Below are 24036 nucleotides of genomic sequence, written 5' to 3' on the forward strand. Positions count from 1 at the left end.
ATTTTATCGGGGAGGTCATTTATGAATATCAGGAACAGCAGAGGACCAAGGATAGATCCTTGGGGCACTCCGGCATTTATATTATATTGTTTAGACGTACGACCGTCGAGGACAACCTGGATTTTTCTCTTATCTAAGAAGGATTTAATTATGTTAAGTATTCTACCAGTGATACCGTAAGATCTAATCTTCCTGAGGAGACCCTCATGCCATACCCTGTCAAAAGCCTTAGATATATCTAGAGCTACCGCTCTGCCCTCTCCCGCTTTGTCCAGTGAATGGTATATGCGTTCAGAGATTACAGTGAGGATGTCTGCCGTGGAACGAGCTTGTCTAAATCCATATTGATGGTCGGTCAGAAGTTTAGCATCTGTAAGGTGCTGGACTAGAGCATGGTTAATTAAGGTCTCAAATATTTTGGCAAAAAGTGGGAGGAGGCTAATAGGGCGATAATTTAATGGGTCAGTTCTTTCGCCAGAATTCTTGAATACTGGTACCACAGAAGCAGTTTTCCAGCAGCTCGGAAAGCAAGATTCATTAAGGCATTTGTTGTAGAGTTTGGAGAGAACTGGAGCTACTTCGGCTGAGCACTTTTTTAATAGCACAGCTGGGATGAGGTCGGGTACACATGCTTTGGAAGTGTCAAGGTTTTTTATGATAGCATGCACCTGAGCAGGGGTGATTTCCAGATCGTCTAGCTTGGCGTCTGTCCGCATAGGAAAGTCAGGTAGGGGGTGGTTTAAAGGGTCCAGTGTAGAGTTGGAGGCAAACCGACTGGCAAGCATCTTAGCCTTCTCGGTGGCTGAGCAAAGAACCTCGTGATTGTTGGTTGGTGGTGGAATCGTTGATTGCCCATTATTTACTACACTGTTGTAGATTTTCCAGAAGTCACGAGTGCCTAATTTTTGTGCTTCGATGCGTTTTTTAGTGGTTTCCGTAAATTCCCTCTTAGCTGTCGCTATTTCTTTCTTAACGTTACTTCTAGCTTCTATGTACTTCTTCGGCCTTGGACTCTGCTACTGACCAGCATTTGCTTGACAACCCGTGCCATATATATATGCATATATATATATGTATATATATATATATATATATATATATATATATATATATATATATATCTGTATATATATATATGTATATATATGTATATATGTATGTATATATATGTATATATATGTGTATATATACATATATATCTGTATATATATGTGTATGTATGTATATATATATGTATACATACATATGTATATGTATGTGTATGTATGTATATATATGTATACATCATATGTATATGTAGATATATATATATATGTATATATATACATATGTATATATATGTATATATATACATGTAGATATATATGTGTATATAAATATATGTATATATATGTATATAAATATATGTATATATATTTGTATATAAATATATGTATATATATTTGTATATATGTATATATATGTATACATGTGTGTATATATATGTATACATATGTGTATATATATATGTACATATATGTGTATATATATATGTCTATATATTTGTATACATATGTGTATATATATGTACATATATGTGTATATATATATGTCTATATATTTGTATATATATGTATATATGTGTATGTATATATATATGTATATATATGAATATATATATGTGTGTATATATATATATGTATATATGTACATATGTATATATATATGTATAAATATATATGTATATATATGTATATATATGTATATATATGCGTATAAATATATATGTATATATATGTATATATATGCGTATAAATATATGTATACATATGTATATATATTTATATATATACATATATATATATGTATATATATGCATACATATATGTATATATATGCATATATGCACATATATATGTATATATGCATATATATATGTATATATGCTTATATATATATATGTATATATGCATATATATATGTATATATAGGTATATATATTTATATATATATGTAAATATATGTATGCATATATATGTATATACATGCATATATATGTATATACATGCATATATATATGTATATATATGCATATATATATATCTGTATATATATATATGTATGTATATATATGCATATATGCATATGTATAAAGAAAAAATAGAAAAAACCGAATGAAATTATTAAAAAATCAACGTTTCGTCCTTGTTTCAGAGGACATCTTCAGGATAATTGAAATAATATATGTGTATGTATATATATATATGCATGTATATGTATATATACATATGTATACATATATCTGTATATATATATGTATGTATCTATATGTATATGTCTATGTATATATATATGTATATGCGTATGTATGTATATATATGTGTATATATATCTATATATATGTGTATGTATATATATATATATGTATATATGTATGTATATATATGTATATATCTATGTATATATATATGTACATGTATATATATGTATGTATATGTGTATATATGTATGTGTATATATATATGTATATAGTTGCATATATATGTATATATCTGTATATACACATATGTATAGATATATATATATATATGTATATATCTATATATATATATGTATATATATCCATATATATGTATATATATGCATATGTGTATATACATTGATATATATACATATATATATATGTACATATACATGCATATATATATACGTATATATATATATGTATATATATATGCAGATATATGCATATATATATATATCTGTATATATATATGTATGTATATATATGTATATATACATATGTATATGTACATACGTATATATATGTATATATATCTGTATATATATATGTATATATACATATGTATATATATGTATATATATCTGTATATATATATACATATATATGCATATATATATATATCTATATATATAGGTGTGTGTATGTATATATATGTATATATATAGATATATATATATATACATATATATATACATATGCGTATATGTATATATATAGGTATATATATATATATATCTATACATGTATGTGTATATGTATATATGTATATATGTATATATATACATATATATGCGTATATATATACGTATATATATATATGGTTATATATACATATATATATGTATATATACATATATATATGTATATGTATATATATGCATATATATATATGTATATATATGCATATATATATGCATATATACATATATATATGCATATATATATGTATATATATGCATATATATATGTATATATATGCATATATATATGTATATATATGCATATATATATGTATATATATGCATATATATACGTATATGTATATATATGTATATATATGTATATATACACGTATATATACACATTTTACATATATATATGTATATATATACCTATATATATGTATATATATATGTATATGTATATATCTTTGTATATATGTATATTTCCAAACAAAACAACGTACGAATTGACAAGACAGTCCAACTGAAAGTTATTTAAAGACGCTTGAATTTTTTTTTTTTTTTTTCATAATGTTTGTTTCAAACTCATTTTTTGGCAACACATGAAGATAAGATTAACAGACTCGCATACAATTTTCCAAACAAAACAACGTACGAATTGACAAGACGCTTGCACTTTTTTTTTTTTTTTTTTTTTTCAGTTGGACTGTCTTCTGACTATTCTGTACTTTCGGTGCTGATGCAGAGAGTGATCTGCGCTATTTTTTTAATCGCATTTCCACGTTTAATTAAAGTTTTATTATATGTTTTTTATTCAATTGTAAGGTTAAAGTACAGAATAGGTACAAACCCCTCTCCCCATGTTAAGAATGGCTTTTTAAATAATAACGTTATTATTTCAGCACGGATCACTCTCTGCATGAATACCGATTAACGTTTGGTTCTTTGCTTTTTTTACCGTATGTTGTGTCGGTAGTGGATGAATGCGATTAGAAATAGTGGCAGAATTGAAATGGATTAATAATAATAACAGCAGTAGCATAAAAGAAGGAAAGTAAATAAATGACATAAAGAAAAAATAAGCAGAGGTAAAAAAGAGGAGAAAGACAACAAAAAAATTGTACAATGTAGCAACATATTCCATGAACCAAAATCGATTACTAAAATTTTTGTTACCAGACAACGCCGGATTAACCTTCTTGGGAATTTTTTAAAACTCATTTAACAAACCTTTTAAATCCTTAAACATGCTGCATTGTCCAGAGCATTCTGCGGGTTTCTGAAAATGCAGAAAAAATTTCAGATAAATTCAGTAATTTCCAAGCTTTTCATGATTCAGGATTCTCATAAGGATTTTTGGTGTTTCTCTGCCACCTGACATTATTTTGCGTGCAGTGTTATCGTTGTTATCGTGGGTTTAAGAAGAGAGAGAAAAGGATTGTAGCAGAAACAGATTCACACATCAACAATTTGTTGAAGACATATGGAGGATTAGAAAACATATAATACATAATATAATATAGAATATATACATAATATAATATAGAATATATACATAATATAATATAGTACATAATATAATATAGAATATATACATAATATAATATAGAATATGTTGAAATTTTAAGAAAGAAATAATTTTTATTTATTTTTTTGTATACATATACAACATCTCGATATTTATTGAAAGGAACGCACTCTTTGACAGGCCTTTTGCAGGTCACTTCCATCATCATCATCGTTATAATTCCTTTCCAGAAGTCTGCTACACTTCCACCCTCTGGAGGGGGGTGAGGAAGGGAGGAAGAAAGGACCTTTCCCCGTTTTCGTTAGTTCGAGTATCCCCAGCCTTGGAATAGGTGGCCTTTGTGGTTAAAAGTAAAGAACCTTACCTCATGCATCGTGCGGCTCGTGTTAGGAAAGAAAAAAAAAAGAGAAAATAAAAATGGCCGCCCCCCCCCTGGTATTTATGGACTGAAAATCACGTGATGTGATGGGAGGGGGTATGCAAATGAGAAGTGGTTGGGTCTCTCTATAAAAGAGCCGTCTTCTTTATTTTGAGTGTTAGTGTGGAAAGTGCAGAGAGAAGAGAACAGTTGGATTTGAGTTTGAGACTTTTGATCTGAGGTTGAGTTCAATTTTAACGTCAAGCTATTTCGGCACAGTGACAAAAATGGGTGACCGAGTAAGATTGAGCAGCGATATCCTGAGGCCATTTACTGGAGAAGGTGACGTGGTTGCATGGCTTAACAAGCTGAAGTTGGTGGCAAGGCTGCAGAAGATCGAGAATGTAGACACATTAATACCAATGTATTTGGAAGGAAGTGCTCTAGCGGTCTATCTAGAAATGGGAGAGACGGATCAGGCCATTGCTGAGAGCATTGAAAACTGGTTGAAGACCGCATTTTCCGAGAGCGCATTTGAGGCTTACAACAAGCTCAAAAGAGTCACCTGGACTGGGGAGTCTGTGGACGTGTACGTGGCAGAGATAAGGCGACCAGCAGGATTGGCTGGATATGGGGGAAGCAGCCTTGAGAAGACTGTAAAGCTGGCGCTTGTAACTGGTTTCCCTGATCACATCTCCATGGAACTGCAACGACTTACTGATATTGAAACTATGGAGGTGGAGAAGATTCTAAGGCATGCTAGAGTTTTGGCAAAACAGCCCGGTGAGCTGGGGGCGGTCGCGGCTGTTGTGGCAAGCAGAAAAGAGCGATCAGTGATGAAGCAAGGCCGTGGATTTACCGGCAAATGCTTTCGATGTCAAGAACCACACCTGATGAGAGACCGTAGGGAGCCACGACCAGACATTATCTGTTTTCGGTGTGGCCAAGTAGGGCACATTAGCAGGAATTGCCCTTCGCTTCCGGGAAACGAGTAAAGGGGTGCTATAGCGCCAGTAGACACCCCTTTTATACTGAACAGGCGTATGAGAGTTTGTTGCCACAGTTAGTGATCACCATCAATGGAAAGAGGGCTAGAGCTCTTGTTGATACTGGATGTACAACAACACTCATTACTACGAGTGTCGCCAACTCTTGGAATGGAACCAGCAAAGTTAGATAGACCGACTGGGATGAGCTACTATTGCTAAAGTCCAGGTGAAGTTTGGCAATCAGAGTGCACCAGGAATATCAGGAAGTGTAACCAGGGGTGATACCAACCAACCGTCGAAACCCCGACCATGTCTGATTGAGGATGATGACTTTCGAGCCTGCTTCGATGGCGAAAAATGGATGGTAGAATGGTGATGGACCGCGGAGCCACCTGTATTGACGAATCGGGTCAGCTGCTACAAAAGCACACTGAAAGGAGCTGCAGAGCCACAGTTTGAAAAAAAAGTTGAGAGATGGATAGATGAAGGAATATTTATGCCGTGGTCAGGGAAAGTTGAAGGAATTTTGCCGCTCATGGCTGTGATCCAACCTATTAAGAAGAAAGTTAGGCCAGTGTTGGATTTCCGTGAGCTGAACAAGTTTGTTGCTTGTCACACAAAGGACGGAATCGACGTGTGTGAAGAAGTCGTAAGGAAATGGAGGAGGATGAAGCAGGCAACTAAAATTGTGGACCTGAAGTCAGTCTACCTCCAACTTCATGTGGATGAGAAATTGTGGAAATATCGATTGGTAGAGTACAAAGGTCAAGTTTATTGTCTGACCAGATTAGAATTTGGTCTGAACTCCGCACCAAAGATAATGACGGCAGTTCCTAAGACAGTGTTGGCCAAAGACGATGCAGTGAAGTAAGGCACCTTCTCTTACATCAACGATGTACTAGTGGACGAAACAGAGGTGACTGCGGAAAGGGTGAGAGAGCATATCAAAGCATATGGACTGATGACAAAACCGCCTGAGTCACTGGAAAACGGAATGGCTTTGGGATTTCGACTACAGAACAATAAGGCAGGAAAATTGATGTTTGAGCAAGGAAATGAGATCCCTGAAGCCAAGGTTGACCTAGCCAAGAGAGAGCTTTTCTCTATATTTGGAAAGCTGGTTGGCAAATACCCAATAGCTGGATGGCTGCGAACTGCGTGCAGTTTTATTAAAAGGTAGACTGGGACAGACAGTTGGGAAGATGCAATTGATCAAGAAGTGCTTCTCATGATACACGAAGTCATTGCCCAAATGAAAAAAATGGACCCTGTGAGAGGAGTATGGCATGTAAAGAAGGGCCAGACTTGCATTATTATATTTTATGTAAAATTATTATTATTATTTTTACGTAAAAGAAATACTTGCATTATTATATTTTATATAAAATTATTATTATTTTTATGTAAAAGAAATATTGCATTATTATATTTTATGTAAAATTATTATTATTTTTACGTAAAAGAAATACTTGCATTATTATATTTTATGTAAAATTATTATTATTTTTACGTAAAAGAAATACTTGCATTATTATATTTTATATAAAATTATTATTATTTTTATGTAAAAGAAATACTTGCATTATTATATTTTATGTAAAATTATTATTATTTTTATGTAAAAGAAATATTGCATTATTATATTTTATGTAAAATTATTATTATTTTTATGTAAAAGAAATATTGCATTATTATATTTTATGTAAAATTATTATTATTTTTACGTAAAAGAAATACTTGCATTATTACATTTTATATAAAATTATTATTATTTTTACGTAAAAGAAATACTTGCATTATTATATTTTATATAAAATTATTATTATTTTTATGTAAAGGAAATACTTGCATTATTATATGTTATATAAAATTATTATTATTATTTTTATGTAAAAGAAATACTTGCATTATTATTTTTTATGTAAAATTATTATTATTATTATTATTTTTATGTAAAAGAAATACTTGCATTATTATATTTTATGTAAAATTATTATTATTTTTATGTGAAAGAGATACTTGCATTATTATATTTTACGTAAAATTATTATTATTATTATTATTATTATTATTATTATGTAAAAGAGATACTTGCATTATTATATTTATGTAAAATTATTATTATTATTTTTATGTAAAAGAAATACTTGCATTATTATATTTTATAAAAAATTATTATTATTTTGATGTAAAAGAAATACTTGCATTATTATATTTTATGTAAAATTATTATTTTTTTATGTAAAAGCAATACTTGCATTATTATATTTTATATAAAATTATTATAATTTTTATGTAAAAGAAATACTTGCATTATTATATTTTATCTAAAATTATTATTTTTATGTAAAAGAAATACTTGCATTATTATATTTTATATAAAATTATTATCATTTTAATGTAAAAGAAATACTTGCATTATTATATTTTATGTAAAATTATTATATTTTTATGTAAAAGACATACTTGCATTATTATATTTTATGTAAAATTATTATTATTATTATTATTATTATTATGTAAAAGAGATACTTGCATTATTATATTTTACGTAAGACTATTATTATTATTATGTAAAAGAAATACTTGCATTATTATATTTTATATAAAATTATTATTATTTTTACGTAAAAGAAATACTTGCATTATTATATTTTATGTAAAATTATTATTATTTTTATGTAAAAGAGATACTTGCATTATTATATTTTATGTAAAATTATTATTATTTTTATGTAAAAGAAATACTTGCATTATTATATTTTATGTAAAATTATTATTATTTTTATGTAAAAGAAATACTTGCATTATTATATTTTATATAAAATTATTATTATTTTTATGTAAAAGAAATACTTGCATTATTATATTTTATGTAAAATTATTAAAATTTTATGTAAAAGAGATACTTGCATTATTATATTTTATGTAAAATTATTATTATTTTTGTGTAAAAGAAATACTTGCATTATTATATTTTATCTAAAATTATTATTATTTTTATGTAAAAGAAATACTTGCATTATTATATTTTATATAAAATTATTATTATTTTGATGTAAAAGAAATACTTGCATTATTATATTTTATGTGACATTATTATTATTTTTATGTAAAAGAAATACTTGCATTATTATATTTTATGTAAAATTATTATTATTATTATTATTATTATTATTATTATTATTATTATTATTTAAAAGAGATACTTGCATTATTATATTTTATGTAAAATTATTATTATTATTATTATTATGTAAAAGAAATACTTGCATTATTATATTTTATATAAAATTATTATTATTTTTATGTAAAAGATATACTTGCATTATTATATTTTATGTAAAATTATTATTATTTTTATGTAAAAGAGATACTTGCATTATTATATTTTATGTTAAATTATTATTATTTTTATGTAAAAGAAATACTTGTATTATTATATTTTATACAAAATTATTATTATTTTTATGTAAAAGAAATACGTGCATTATTATATTTTATATAAAATTATTATTATTTTGATGTAAAAGAGATACTTGCATTATTATATTTTATGTAAAATTATTATTATTTTTATGTAAAAGAGATACTTGCATTATTATATTTTATGTAAAATTATTATTTTTTATGTAAAAGAAATACTTGCATTATTATATTTTATGTAAAATTATTATTATTTTTATGTAAAAGAGATACTTGCATTATTATATTTTATGTAAAATTATTATTATTTTTATGTAAAAGAAATACTTGCATTATAATATTTTATGTAAAATTATTATTATATTTCATGTAAAAGAAATACTTGCATTATTATATTTTATGTAACATTATTATTATATTTCATGTAAAAGAAATACTTGCATTATTATATTTTATGTGACATTATTATTATTTTTATGTAAAAGAAATACTTGCATTATTATATTTTATGTAAAATTATTATTATTTTTATGTAAAAGAAATACTTGAATTATTATATTTAATGTATAATTATTATTATTTTAATGTAAAAGAAATACTTGCATTATTATATTTTATGTAACATTATTATTATTTTTATGTAAAAGAAATACTTGCATTATTATATTTTAAATAAAATTATTATTATTATTATGTAAAAGAAATACTTGCATTATTATATTTTATGTAAAATTATTATTTTCATGTAAAAGAAATACTTGCATTATTATATTTTATGTAAAATTATTATTTTTATGTAAAAGAGATACTTGCATTATTATATTTTATGTAAAATTATTATGTTTTTTATGTAAAAGAAATACCTGCATTATTATATTTTATGTAAAATTATTATTATTATTTTATATAAAAAAATACTTGCATTATTATATTTTATATGAAATTATTATTATTATTATGTAAAAGAGATACTTGCATTATTATATTTTATGTAAAATTATTATTATTTTTATGTAAAAGAAATACTTGCATTATTATATTTTAAATAAAATTATTATTATTTTTATGTAAAAGAAATACTTGCATTATTATATTTTATGTAAAATTATTATTATATTTCATGTAAAAGAAATAATTGCATTATTATATTTTATGTAAAATTATTATTATATTTCATGTAAAAGAAATACTTGCATTATTATATTTTATGTAAAATTATTATTATTTTAATGTAAAAGAAATACTTGCATTATTATATTTTATGTAAAATCATTATTATTTTTATGTAAAAGAAATACTTGCCTTATTATATTTTAAATAAAATTATTATTATTATTATGTAAAAGAGATACTTGCATTATTATATTTTATGTAAAAATATTATTATTTTTGTGTAAAAGAAATACTTGCATTATTATATATTATGTAAAATAATTATTTTTTTTATGTAAAAAAAATACTTGCATTATTATATTTTATATAAAATTATTATTTTGATGTAAAAGAAATACTTGACTTATTATATTTTATATAAAATTATTATTATTTTTATGTAAGAGAAATACTTGCATTATTATATTTTATATAAACTTAATATAATTTTTATGTAAAAGAAATACTTGCATTATTATATTTTATGTAAAATTATTATTATTTTTATGTAAAAGAAATCCTTGCATTACTATATTTTATGTAAAATTATTATTATTTTTTATGTAAAAGAGATACTTGCATTATTATATTTTATGTAACATTATTATTATTGTTATTGTGTAAAAGAGATACTTGCATTATTATATTTTATGTACAATTATTATTATTATGTAAAAGAAATACTTGCATTATTATATTTTATATAAAATTATTATTATTTTTATGTAAAAGAAATACTTGCATTATTATATTTTATGTAAAATTATTATTATTTTTATGTAAAAGAGATACTTGCATTATTATATTTTATGTAAAATTATTATTATTGTTATTTGAAAGAAATACTTGCATTATTATATTTTATACAAAATTATTATTATTTTTATGTAAAAGAAATACTTGCATTATTATATTTTATACAAAATTATTATTATTTTTATGTAAAAGAAATACTTGCATTATTATATTTTATATAAAATTATTATTATTTTGATGTAAAAGAAATACTTGCATTATTATATTTTATGTAAAATTATTATTATTTTTATGTAAAAGAGATACTTGCATTATTATATTTTATGTAAAATTATTATTATTTTTATGTAAAAGAAATACTTGCATTATTATATTTTAAATAAAATTATTATTATTATTATGTAAAAGAAATACTTGCATTATTATATTTCATGTAAAATTATTATTTTCATGTAAAAGAAATACTTGCATTATTATATTTTATGTAAAATTACTATTTTTATGTAAAAGAGATACTTGCATTATTATATTTTATGTAAAATTATTATGTTTTGTATGTAAAAGAAATACCTGCATTATTATATTTTATGTAAAATTATTATTATTATTTTATATAAAAAAATACTTGCATTATTATATTTTATATAAAATTATTATTATTTTTATGTAATAGAAATATTTGCATTATTATATTTTATGTAAAATTATTATCATATTTCATGTAAAATTATGATTATTTTCATGTAAAAGAAATACCTGCATTATTATATTTTATGTAAAATTATTATTATTATTTTAAATAAAAAGAAATACTTGCATTATTATATTTTATGCAAAATTATCATTATATTTTATGTAAAAGAAATACTTGCATTATTATATTTTATGTAAAATTATTATTATATTTTATGTAAAATAAATACTTGCATTATTATATTTTATGTAAAATTACTAATATTTTTATGTAAAAGAAATACTTGCATTATTATATTTTATGTAAAATTATTATTATTTTTTTGTAAAAGAGATACTTGCATTATTATATTTTATGTAAAATTATTATTATTTTATGTAAAAGAAATATTTGCATTATTATATTTTATACAAAATTATTATTATTTTTATGTAAAAGAAATACTTGCATTATTATATTTTATGTAAAATTATTATTTTTATGTAAAAGAAATACTTGCATTATTATATTTTATGTAAAATTATTATTATTTTTATGTAAAAGAGATACTTGCATGATTATATTTTATGTAAAATTATTATTTTTAAAGTAAAAGAAATACTTGCATTATTATATTTTATGTAAAATTATTATTATTATTATGTAAAAGAGATACCTGCATTATTATATTTTATGTAAAATAATTATTATTTTATGTAAAAGAAATACTTGCATTATTATATTTTAAATAGAATTATTATTATTATTATGTAAAAGAGATACTTGCATTATTATATTTTATGTAAAATTATTATTTTTTTATGTAAAAGAAATACTTGCATTATTATATTTTATGTAAAATTATTATTATTATTATTATATTATTATTATTATTATTATTATTATTATTATTATTATGTAAAAGACATACTTGCATTATTATATTTTATATAAAATTATTATTTTCATGTAAAAGAAATACTTGCATTATTATATTTTATGTAAAATTATTATTTTTATGTACAAGAGATACTTGCATTATTATATTTTATGTAAAATTATTATTATTTTTATGTAAAAGAAATACTTGTATTATTATATTTTATGTAAAATTATTTTTATATTTTATGTAAAAGAAATACTTGCATCATTATATTTTATGTAAAATTATTATTATTTTTATGTTAAAGAAATACTTGCATTATTATATTTAATGTAAAATTATTATTATATTTCATGTAAAAGAAATACTTGCATTATTATATTTTATGTAAAATTATTATTATTTTTATGTAAAAGAAATACCTGCATTATTATATTTTATGTAAAATTATTGTTATTATTTTATATAAAAAAAATACTTGCATTATTATATTTTATATAAAATTATTATTATTTTTATGTAAAAGAAATACTTGCATTATTATATTTTATGTAAAATTATTATTATATTTCATGTAAAAGAAATACCTGCATTATTATATTTTATGTAAAATTATAATTTTTATTTTATATAAAAAGAAATACTTGCATTATTATATTTTATGTAAAATTATTATTATATTTTATGTAAAAGAAATACTTGCATTATTATATTTTATGTAAAATTATTATTATATTTTATGTAAAAGAAATACTTGCATTATTATATTTTATGTAAAATTATTATTATTATTATGTAAAAGACATACTTGCATTATTATATTTTATATAAAATTATTATTATTTTTATGTAAAGGAAATACTTGCATTATTATATTTTATGTAAAATTATTATTATTTTTTTGTAAAAGAGATACTTGCATTATTATATTTTATGTAAAATTATTATTATTTTTATGTAAAAGAAATACTTGCATTATTATATTTTATACAAAATTATTATTATTTTTATGTAAAAGAAATACTTGCATTATTATATTTTATATAAAATTATTATTATTTTTATGTAAAAGAAATACTTGCATTATTATATTTTACGTAAAATTATTATTATTTTTATGTAAAAGAGATACTTGCATTATTATATTTTATGTAAAATTATTATTTTTTATGCAAAAGAAATACTTGCATTATTATATTTTATGTAAAATTATTATTATTTTTATGTAAAAGAAATACTTGCATTATTATTTTTTATTTAAAATTATTATCTTTATGTAAAATTATTATTTTTATGCAAAAGAAATACTTGCATTATTATATTTTATGTAAAATTATGTTATTTTATGTAAAATTATTATTTTTATGTAAAAGAAATACTTATATTATGATATTTTATGTAAAATTATTATTTTTATATAAAAGCAATACTTGCATTATTATATTTTAATTATAATTTTTATATTTTATGTAAAATTATTATTATTTTTATGTAAAAGAAATACTTGCATTATTATATTTTATGTAAAATTATTATATTATATGTAAAATTATTATTATTATTATGTAAAAGAAATACTTTCATTATTATATTTTATGTAAATTTATTATTTTTTTATGTAAAAGAAATACTTGTATTATTATATTTTATGTAAATTTAACGTATTTTATGTAAAATTATTATTATTTTTATGTAAAAGAAATACTTGCATTATTATATTTGATGTAAATTTATTATTAATATTTTATATAAAAAGATATACTTGCATTATAATATTTTATGTAAAATTATTATTTTTTTTATGTAAAAGAAATACTTGCATTATTATATTTTATGTAAAATTAATGTATTGTGTGTAAAATTATTATTATTTTTATGTAAAAGAAATACTTGCATTATTATATGTGATGTAAAATTATTATTATTATTTTATATAAAAAGAAATACTTGCATTAATGTATTTTATGTAAAATTATTATTATTATTATTATTATTATTATTATTATTATGTAAAAGAAATACTTGCATTATTATATTTTATGTACATTTATTATTATTTCATGTAAAGAAATACTTGCATTATTGTATTTTATGTAAAATTATTATATTTTATGTAAAATTATTATTATGTTTATGTAAAAGAAATGTTTGAATTATTACATTTTATGTAAAAGTAATGTATTTTATGTAACATTATTACTATTTTTATTTAAAAGATATACTTGCATTATTATATTTTCTGTAAAATTATTATTATTATTTTTATTATTATTATTATTATGTAAAAGAAATACTTGCATTATTATATTTTATGTAAAATTATTATTATTTTATGTAAAAGAAATACTTGCATTATTATATTTAATGTAAAATTATTATTATTATTAATATTATGTAAAAGAAATTCTTGCATTATTATATTTTATGTAAAATTATTATTATTTTTTTATGTAAAAGAAATACTTGCATTAATATATTTTATATAAAATTATTATTATTTTTATGTAAAAGAAATTCTTGCATTATTATATTTTATGTAAAAGTATTATTTTTATATAAAAGAAATATTTGCATTATTATATTTTATGTAAAAGAAATACTTGCATTATTATATTTTATGTAAAATTATTATTTTTATGTAAAAGAAATACTTGCATTATTATATTGTAGTTAAAATTATTATATTTTATGTAAAAGTTTTATTATTTTTATGTAAAAGAAATACTTGCATTATTATATTTTATGTACAATTATTATATTTTATGTAAAATTATTATTTGTATGTAAAAGAAATACTTTCATTATTATATTTTATGTAAAATTATTATTATTTTATGTAAAAGAAATACTTGCATTATTATATTTGATGTAAAATTATTATTATTATTATTTTATATAAAAAGAAATACTTGCATTATTATATTTTATGTAAAATTATTATTATTTTTATGTAAAAGAAATACTTGCATTATTATATTTTATGTAAAATTAATGTATTTTATGTAAAATTATTATTATTTTTATGTAAAAGAAATACTTGCATTATTATATTTGATGTAAAATTAATATTATTTTTTTATATAAAAAGAAATACTTGCATTAATGTATTTTATGTAAAATTATTATTATTATTATTATGTAAAAGAAATACTTGCATTATTATATTTTATGTAAAATTATTATTATTTTATGTAAAAGAAATACTTGCATTATTGTATTTTTTGTAAAATTATTATATTTTATGTAAAATAATTATTATTTTTATGTAAAAAAAATACTTGCATTATTATACTTTATGTAAAATTAATGAATTTTATGTAAAATTATTACTATTTTTATGTAAAAGATATACTTGCATTATTATATTTTATGTAAAATTATTATTATTAATGTTATTATTATGTCAAAGAGATACTTGCATTATTATATTTTATGTAAAATTATTATTATTATTATGTAAAAGAAATACTTGCATTATTATATTTCATGTAAAATTATTATTATTTTTTGTAAAAGAAATACTTGCATTATTATATTATATGTATAATTATTATTATTATAAATATTATGTAAAAGAAATACCTTCATTATTATATTTTATGTAAAATTATTATTATAATTTTTTTGTTTTTGTAAAAGAAATACTTGCATTATTATATTTTATATAAAATTATAATTATTTTGATGTAGAAGAAATACTTGCATTATTATATTTTATATAAAATTATTATTATTTTATGTAAAAGAAATACTTGCATTATTATATTTTATGTAAAATTATTATTTTTATATAAAAGCAATACTTGCATTATCATATTTTAATTATAATTTTTATATTTTATGTAAAATTATTATTATTTTTATGTAAAAGAAATACTTGCATTATTATATTTTATGTAAAATTATTATATTATATGTAAAATTATTATTATTATTATGTAAAAGAAATACTTTCATTATTATATTTTATGTAAAATTATTATTTTTTTATGTAAAAGAAATACTTGTATTATTATATTTTATGTAAAATTAACGTATTTTATGTAAAATTATTATTATTTTTATGTAAAAGAAATACTTGCATTATTATATTTGATGTAAAATTATTATTATTATTTTATATAAAAAGATATACTTGCATTATAATATTTTATGTAAAATTATTATTTTTTTATGTAAAAGAAATACTTGCATTATTATATTTTATGTAAAATTAATGTATTGTGTGTAAAATTATTATTATTTTTATGTAAAAAAATACTTGCATTATTATATGTGATGTAAAATTATTATTATTATTTTATATAAAAAGAAATACTTGCATTAATGTATTTTATGTAAAATTATTATTATTATTATTATTATGTAAAAGAAATACTTGCATTATTATATTTTATGTAAATTTATTATTATTTTATGTAAAGAAATACTTGCATTATTGTATTTTATGTAAAATTATTATATTTTATATAAAATTATTATTATGTTTATGTAAAAGAAATGTTTGAATTATTACACTTTATGTAAAAGTAATGTATTTTATGTAAAATTATTACTATTTTTATTTAAAAGATATACTTGCATTATTATATTTTCTGTAAAATTATTATTATTATTATTATTATTATTATTATTATTATTATGTAAAAGAAATACTTGCATTATTATATTTTATGTAAAATTATTATTATTTTATGTAAAAGAAATACTTGCATTATTATATTTCATGTAAAATTATTATTATTATTAATATTATGTAAAAGAAATTCTTGCATTATTATATTTTATGTAAAATTATTATTATTTTTTTATGTAAAAGAAATACTTGCATTAATATATTTTATATACAATTATTATTATTTTTATGTAAAAGAAATTCTTGCATTATTATATTTTATGTAAAAGTATTATTTTTATATAAAAGAAATATTTGCATTATTATATTTTATGTAAAATTATTATTTTTATGTAAAAGAAATACTTGCATTATTATATTGTAGTTAAAATTATTATATTTTATGTAAAAGTTTTATTATTTTTATGTAAAAGAAATACTTGCATTATTATATTTTATGTAAAATTATTATATTTTATGTAAAATTATTATTTTTATGTAAAATTATTATTTTTATGTAAAAGAAATACTTGCATTATTATATTTTATTTAAAATTATTATTTTTATGTAAAATTATTATTTTTATGTAAAATTATTATTTTTATGTAAAAGAAATACTTGCATTATTATATTTTATGTAAAATTATTATTATTTTATGTAAAAGAAATACTTGCATTATTATATTTGATGTAAAATTATTATTATTATTATTTTATATAAAAAGAAATACTTGCATTATTATATTTTATGTAAAATTATTATTATTTTTATGTAAAAGAAATACTTGCATTATTATATTTTATGTAAAATTAATGTATTTTATGTAAAATTATTATTATTTTTATGTAAAAGAAATACTTGCATTATTATATTTGATGTAAAATTAATATTATTATTTCATATAAAAAGAAATACTTGCATTAATGTATTTTATGTAAAATTATTATTATTATGTAAAAGAAATACTTGCATTATTATATTTTATGTAAAATTATTATTATTTTATGTAAAAGAAATACTTGCATTATTGTATTTTTTGTAAAATTATTATATTTTATGTAAAATAATTATTATTTTTATGTAAAAAAAATACTTGCATTATTATACTTTATGTAAAATTAATGAATTTTATGTAAAATTATTACTATGTTTATGTAAAAGATATACTTGCATTATTATATTTTATGTAAAATTATTATTATTAATGTTATTATTATGTGAAAGAGATACTTGCATTATTATATTTTATGTAAAATTATTATTATTATTATGTAAAAGAAATACTTGCATTATTATATTTTATGTAAAATTATTATTATAATTTTTTTGTTTTTGTAAAAGAAATACTTGCATTATTATATTTTATATAAAATTATAATTATTTTGATGTAGAAGAAATACTTGCATTATTATATTTTATATAAAACTATTATTATTTTATGTAAAAGAAATACTTGCATTATTATATTTTATGTAAAATTATTATTTTTATGTAAAAGAAATACTTGCATTATTATATTTTATGTAAAAGAAACACTTGCATTATTATATTTTATGTAAAATTATTATTTTTATGTAAAAGAAATACTTGCATAATGATATTTTGTTTAAAATTATTATATTTTATGTAAAATTATTATTATTTTCATGTAAAAGAAATACTTGCATTATTATATTTGATGTAATATTATTATATTTATGTAAAATTATAATTTTTATGTAAAAGAAATACTTGCATTATTATATTTTATTTAAAAATATTATTTTTATGTAATATTATTATTTTTATTTAAAAGAAATTCTTGCATTATTATATTTTATGTAAAATTATTATATTTTATGTAAAATTATTATTTTTATGTAAAAGACATACTTGCATTATTATATTTTATTTAAAAGTATTATATTTTATGTAAAAGTATTATTATTTTTATGTAAAAGTAATACTTGCATTATTATATTTTATGTAAAATTATTATATTTTATGTAAAATTATTATTATTATTATTATTATTATGTAAAAGAAATACTTTCATTATTATATTTTATGTAAAATTAATGTATTTTATGTAAAATTATTATTATTTTTATGTTAAAGAAATACTTGCATTATTATATTTGATGTAAAATTATTATTATTATTATTTTATATAAAAAGAAATACTTGCATTATTATATTTTATGTAAAATTATTATTATTTTTATGTAAAAGAAATACTTGCATTATTGTATTTTATGTAAAATTAATGTATTTTATGTAAAATTATTATTATTATTATGTAAAAGAAATACTTGCATTATTATATTTTATGTAAAATTAATATTATTATTTTATATAAAAAGAAATACTTGCATTAATGTATTTTATGTAAAATTATTATTATTATTATTATGTAAAAGAAATACTTGCATTATTATATTTTATGTAAAATTATTATTATTTTATGTAAAAGAAATACTTGCATTATTGTATTTTTTGTTAAGTTATTATATTTTATGTAAAATAATTATTATTTTTATGTAAAAAAAATACTTGCATTATTATACTTTATGTAAAATTAATGAATTTTATGTAAAAGTATTACTATTTTTATGTAAAAGATATACTTGCATTATTATATTTTATGTAAAATTATTATTATTAATGTTATTATTATGTAAAAGAGATACTGGCATTATTATATTTTATGTAAAATTATTATTATAATTATGTAAAAGAAATACTTGCATTATTATATTTTATGTAAAATTATTATTATTTTTTGTAAAAGAAATACTTGCATTATTATATTATATGTATTATTATTATTATTATTATAAATATTATGTAAAAGAAATACTTGCATTATTATATTTTATGTAAAATTATTATTATTATTATTATTATTTTGTAAAAGAAATACTTGCATTATTATATTTTATATAAAATTATAATTATTTTGATGTAGAAGAAATACTTGCATTATTATATTTTATATAAAATTATTATTATTTTATTTTTACATAAAATAATAATAATACTTGCATTATTATTTTTACATAAAATAATAATAATACTTGCATTATTATATTTTATGTAAAATTATTATTTTGATGTAAAAGAAATACTTGCATTATTATATTTTATGTAAAAGAAATACTTGCATTATTATATTTTATGTAAAATTGTTATTTTTATGTAAAAGAAATACTTGCATAATTATATTTTGTTTAAAATTATTATATTTTATGTAAAATTATTATTATTTTCATGTAAAAGAAATACTTGCATTATTATATTTTATGTAATATTATTATATTTATGTAAAATTATTATTTTTATGTAAAAAGAATACTTGCATTATTATATTTTATTTAAAAAATATTATTTTTATGTAAAATTATTATTTTTATTTAAAAGAAATTCTTGCATTATTATATTTTATGTAAAATTGTTATATTTTATGTAAAATTATTATTTTTATGTAAAAGAAATACTTACATTATTATATTTTGTGTAAAATTATTATTTTTATGGAAAAGACATACTTGCATTATTATATTTAATTTAAAATTATTATATTTTATGTAAAATTATTATTATTTTATGTAAAAGTAATACTTGCATTATTATATTTTATGTAAAATTATTATATTTTATGTAAAATTATTATTAATATTATGTAAAAGAAATACTTTCATTATTATATTTTATGTAAAATTAATGTATTTTATGTAAAATTATTATTATTTTTATGTTAAAGAAATACTTGCATTATTATTATTATTTTATATAAAAAGAAATACTTGCATTATTATATTTTATGTAAAATTATTATTATTTTTATGTAAAAGAAATACTTGCATTATTATATTTTATGTAAAATTAATGTATTTTATGTACAATTATTATTATTTTTATGTAAAAGAAATACTTGCATTATTATATTTGATGTAAAATTATTATTATTATTTCATAAAAAAAGAAATACTTGCATTAATGTATTTTATGTAAACTTATTATTATTATTATGTAAAAGAAATACTTGCATTATTATATTTTATGTTAAATTATTATTTTTATGTAAAAGAAATACTTGCATAATTATATTTTGTTTTAAATTATTATATTTTATGTAAAATTATTACTATTTTTATGTTAAAGAAATACTTGCATTATTATATTTTATGTAATATTATTATATTTATCTAAAATTATTATTTTTATGTAAAAGAAATACTTGCATTATTATATTTTATTTAAAATTATTATCTTTATGTAAAATTATTATTTTTATGCAAAAGAAATACTTGCATTATTGTATTTTATGTAAAATTATGTTATTTTATGTAAAATTATTATTTTTATGTAAAAGAAATACTTACATTATTATATTTATGTAACATTATTATTTTTATATAAAAGCAATACTTGCATTATTATATTTTAATTATAATTTTTATATTTTATGTAAAATTATTATTATATTTATGTAAAAGAAATACTTGCATTATTATATTTTATGTAAAATGATTATATTATATGTAAAATTATTATTATTATTATGTAAAAGAAATACTTTCATTATTATATTTTATGTAAAATTATTATTTTTTTATGTAAACGAAATGCTTGTATTATTATATTTTATGTAAAATTAATGTATTTTATGTAAAATTATTATTATTATTATGTAAAAGAAATACTTGCATTATTATATTTGATGTAAAATTATTATTATTATTTTATATAAAAAGATATACTTGCATTATAATATTTTATGTAAAATTATTATTTTTTTATGTAAAAGAAATACTTGCATTATTATATTTTATGTAAAATTAATGTATTGTGTGTAAAATTATTATTATTTTTATGTAAAAGAAATACTTGCATTATTATATGTGATGTAAAATTATTATTATTATTTTATATAAAAAGAAATACTTGCATTAATGTATTTTATGTAAAATTATTATTATTATTATTATTATTATTATTATGTAAAAGAAATACTTGCATTATTATATTTTATGTAAATTTATTATTATTTAATGTAAAGAAATACTTGCATTATTGTATTTTATGTAAAATTATTATATTTTATATAAAATTATTATTATGTTTATGTAAAAGAAATGTTTGAATTATTACACTTTATGTAAAAGTAATGTATTTTATGTAAAATTATTACTATTTGTATTTAAAAGATATACTTGCATTATTATATTTTCTGTAAAATTATTATTATTATTATTATTATTATTATTATTATTATTATGTAAAAGAAATACTTGCATTATTATATTTTATGTAAAATTATTTTTATTTTATGTAAAAGAAATACTTGCATTATTATATTTCATGTAAAATTATTATTATTATTATTAATATTATGTAAAAGAAATTCTTGAATTATTATATTTTATGTAAAATTATTATTATTTTTTTATGTAAAGGAAATTCTTGCATTAATATATTTTATATAAAATTATTATTATTTTTATGTAAAAGAAATTCTTGCATTATTATATTTTATGTAAAAGTAATTGTTTTATATAAAAGAAATATTTGCATTATTATATTTTATGTAAAAGAAATACTTGCATTATTATATTTTATGTACAATTATTATTTTTATGTAAAAGAAATACTTGCATTATTATATTTTATGTAAAATTATTATATTTTATGTAAAATTATTATTTGTATGTAAAAGAAATACTTTCATTATTATATTTTATGTAAAATTATTATAATTTTATGTAAAAGAAATACTTGCATTATTATATTTGATGTAAAATTATTATTATTATTATTTTATATAAAAAGAAATACTTGCATTATTATATTTTATATAAAATTATTATTATTTTTATGTAAAAGAAATACTTGCATTATTATATTTGATGTAAAATTATTATTATTTTATGTAAAAGAAATACTTGCATTATTGTATTTTTTGTAAAATTATTATATTTTATGTAAAGTAATTATTATTTTTATGTAAAAGAAATACTTGCATTATTATACTTTATGTAAAATTAATGAATTTTATGTAAAATTATTACTATTTTTATGTAAAAGATATACTTGCATTATTATATTTTATGTAAAATTATTATTATTAATGTTATTATTATGTAAAAGAGATACTTGCATTATTATATTTTATGTAAAATTATTATTATTATTATGTAAAAGAAATACTTGCATTATTATATTTTATGTAAAATTATGATTATTTTTTGTAAAAGAAATACTTGCATTATTATATTATATGTATAATTATTATTATTATAAATATTATGTAAAAGAAATACTTGCATTATTATATTTTATGTAAAATTATTATTATATTTATTTTGTTTTTGTAAAAGAAATACTTGCATTATTATATTTTATATAAAATTATAATTATTTTGATGTAGAAGAAATACTTGCATTATTATATTTTATATAAAATTATTATTTTATGTAAAAGAAATACTTGCATTATTATATTTTATGTAAAATTATTATTTTTATGTAAAAGAAATACTTGCATTATTATATTTTATGTAAAAGAAATACTTGAATTATTATATTTTATGTAAAATTATTATTTTTATGTAAAAGAAATACTTGCATAATTATATTTTGTTTAAAATTATTATATTTTATGTAAAATTATTATTATTTTCATGTAAAAGAAATACTTGCATTAT

At 17.8% G+C, this 24036-nt stretch overlaps 1 protein-coding gene across 2 annotated transcripts in view; it reads right to left on the minus strand.

Annotated features, from left to right (window-relative positions):
• LOC145256383 (uncharacterized) overlaps nt 1–24036 on the minus strand; it is a 1175042-nt gene that overhangs the window by 1089970 nt on the left and 61036 nt on the right. For both annotated transcript variants that reach the window (XM_080115220.1, XM_080115219.1), the window contains one exon: nt 4198–4246. In XM_080115220.1, the coding sequence (XP_079971346.1) occupies nt 4198–4216 (19 nt within the window). In that variant the 5' untranslated portion in view covers nt 4217–4246. The remainder of the gene's footprint in view (nt 1–4197; nt 4247–24036) is intronic.

The sequence above is a fragment of the Euprymna scolopes genome, chromosome 32 (assembly GCF_053919585.1).
Source record: "Euprymna scolopes isolate OS-2025 chromosome 32, ASM5391958v1, whole genome shotgun sequence".
NCBI classification, from domain to species: domain Eukaryota; kingdom Metazoa; phylum Mollusca; class Cephalopoda; order Sepiida; family Sepiolidae; genus Euprymna; species Euprymna scolopes.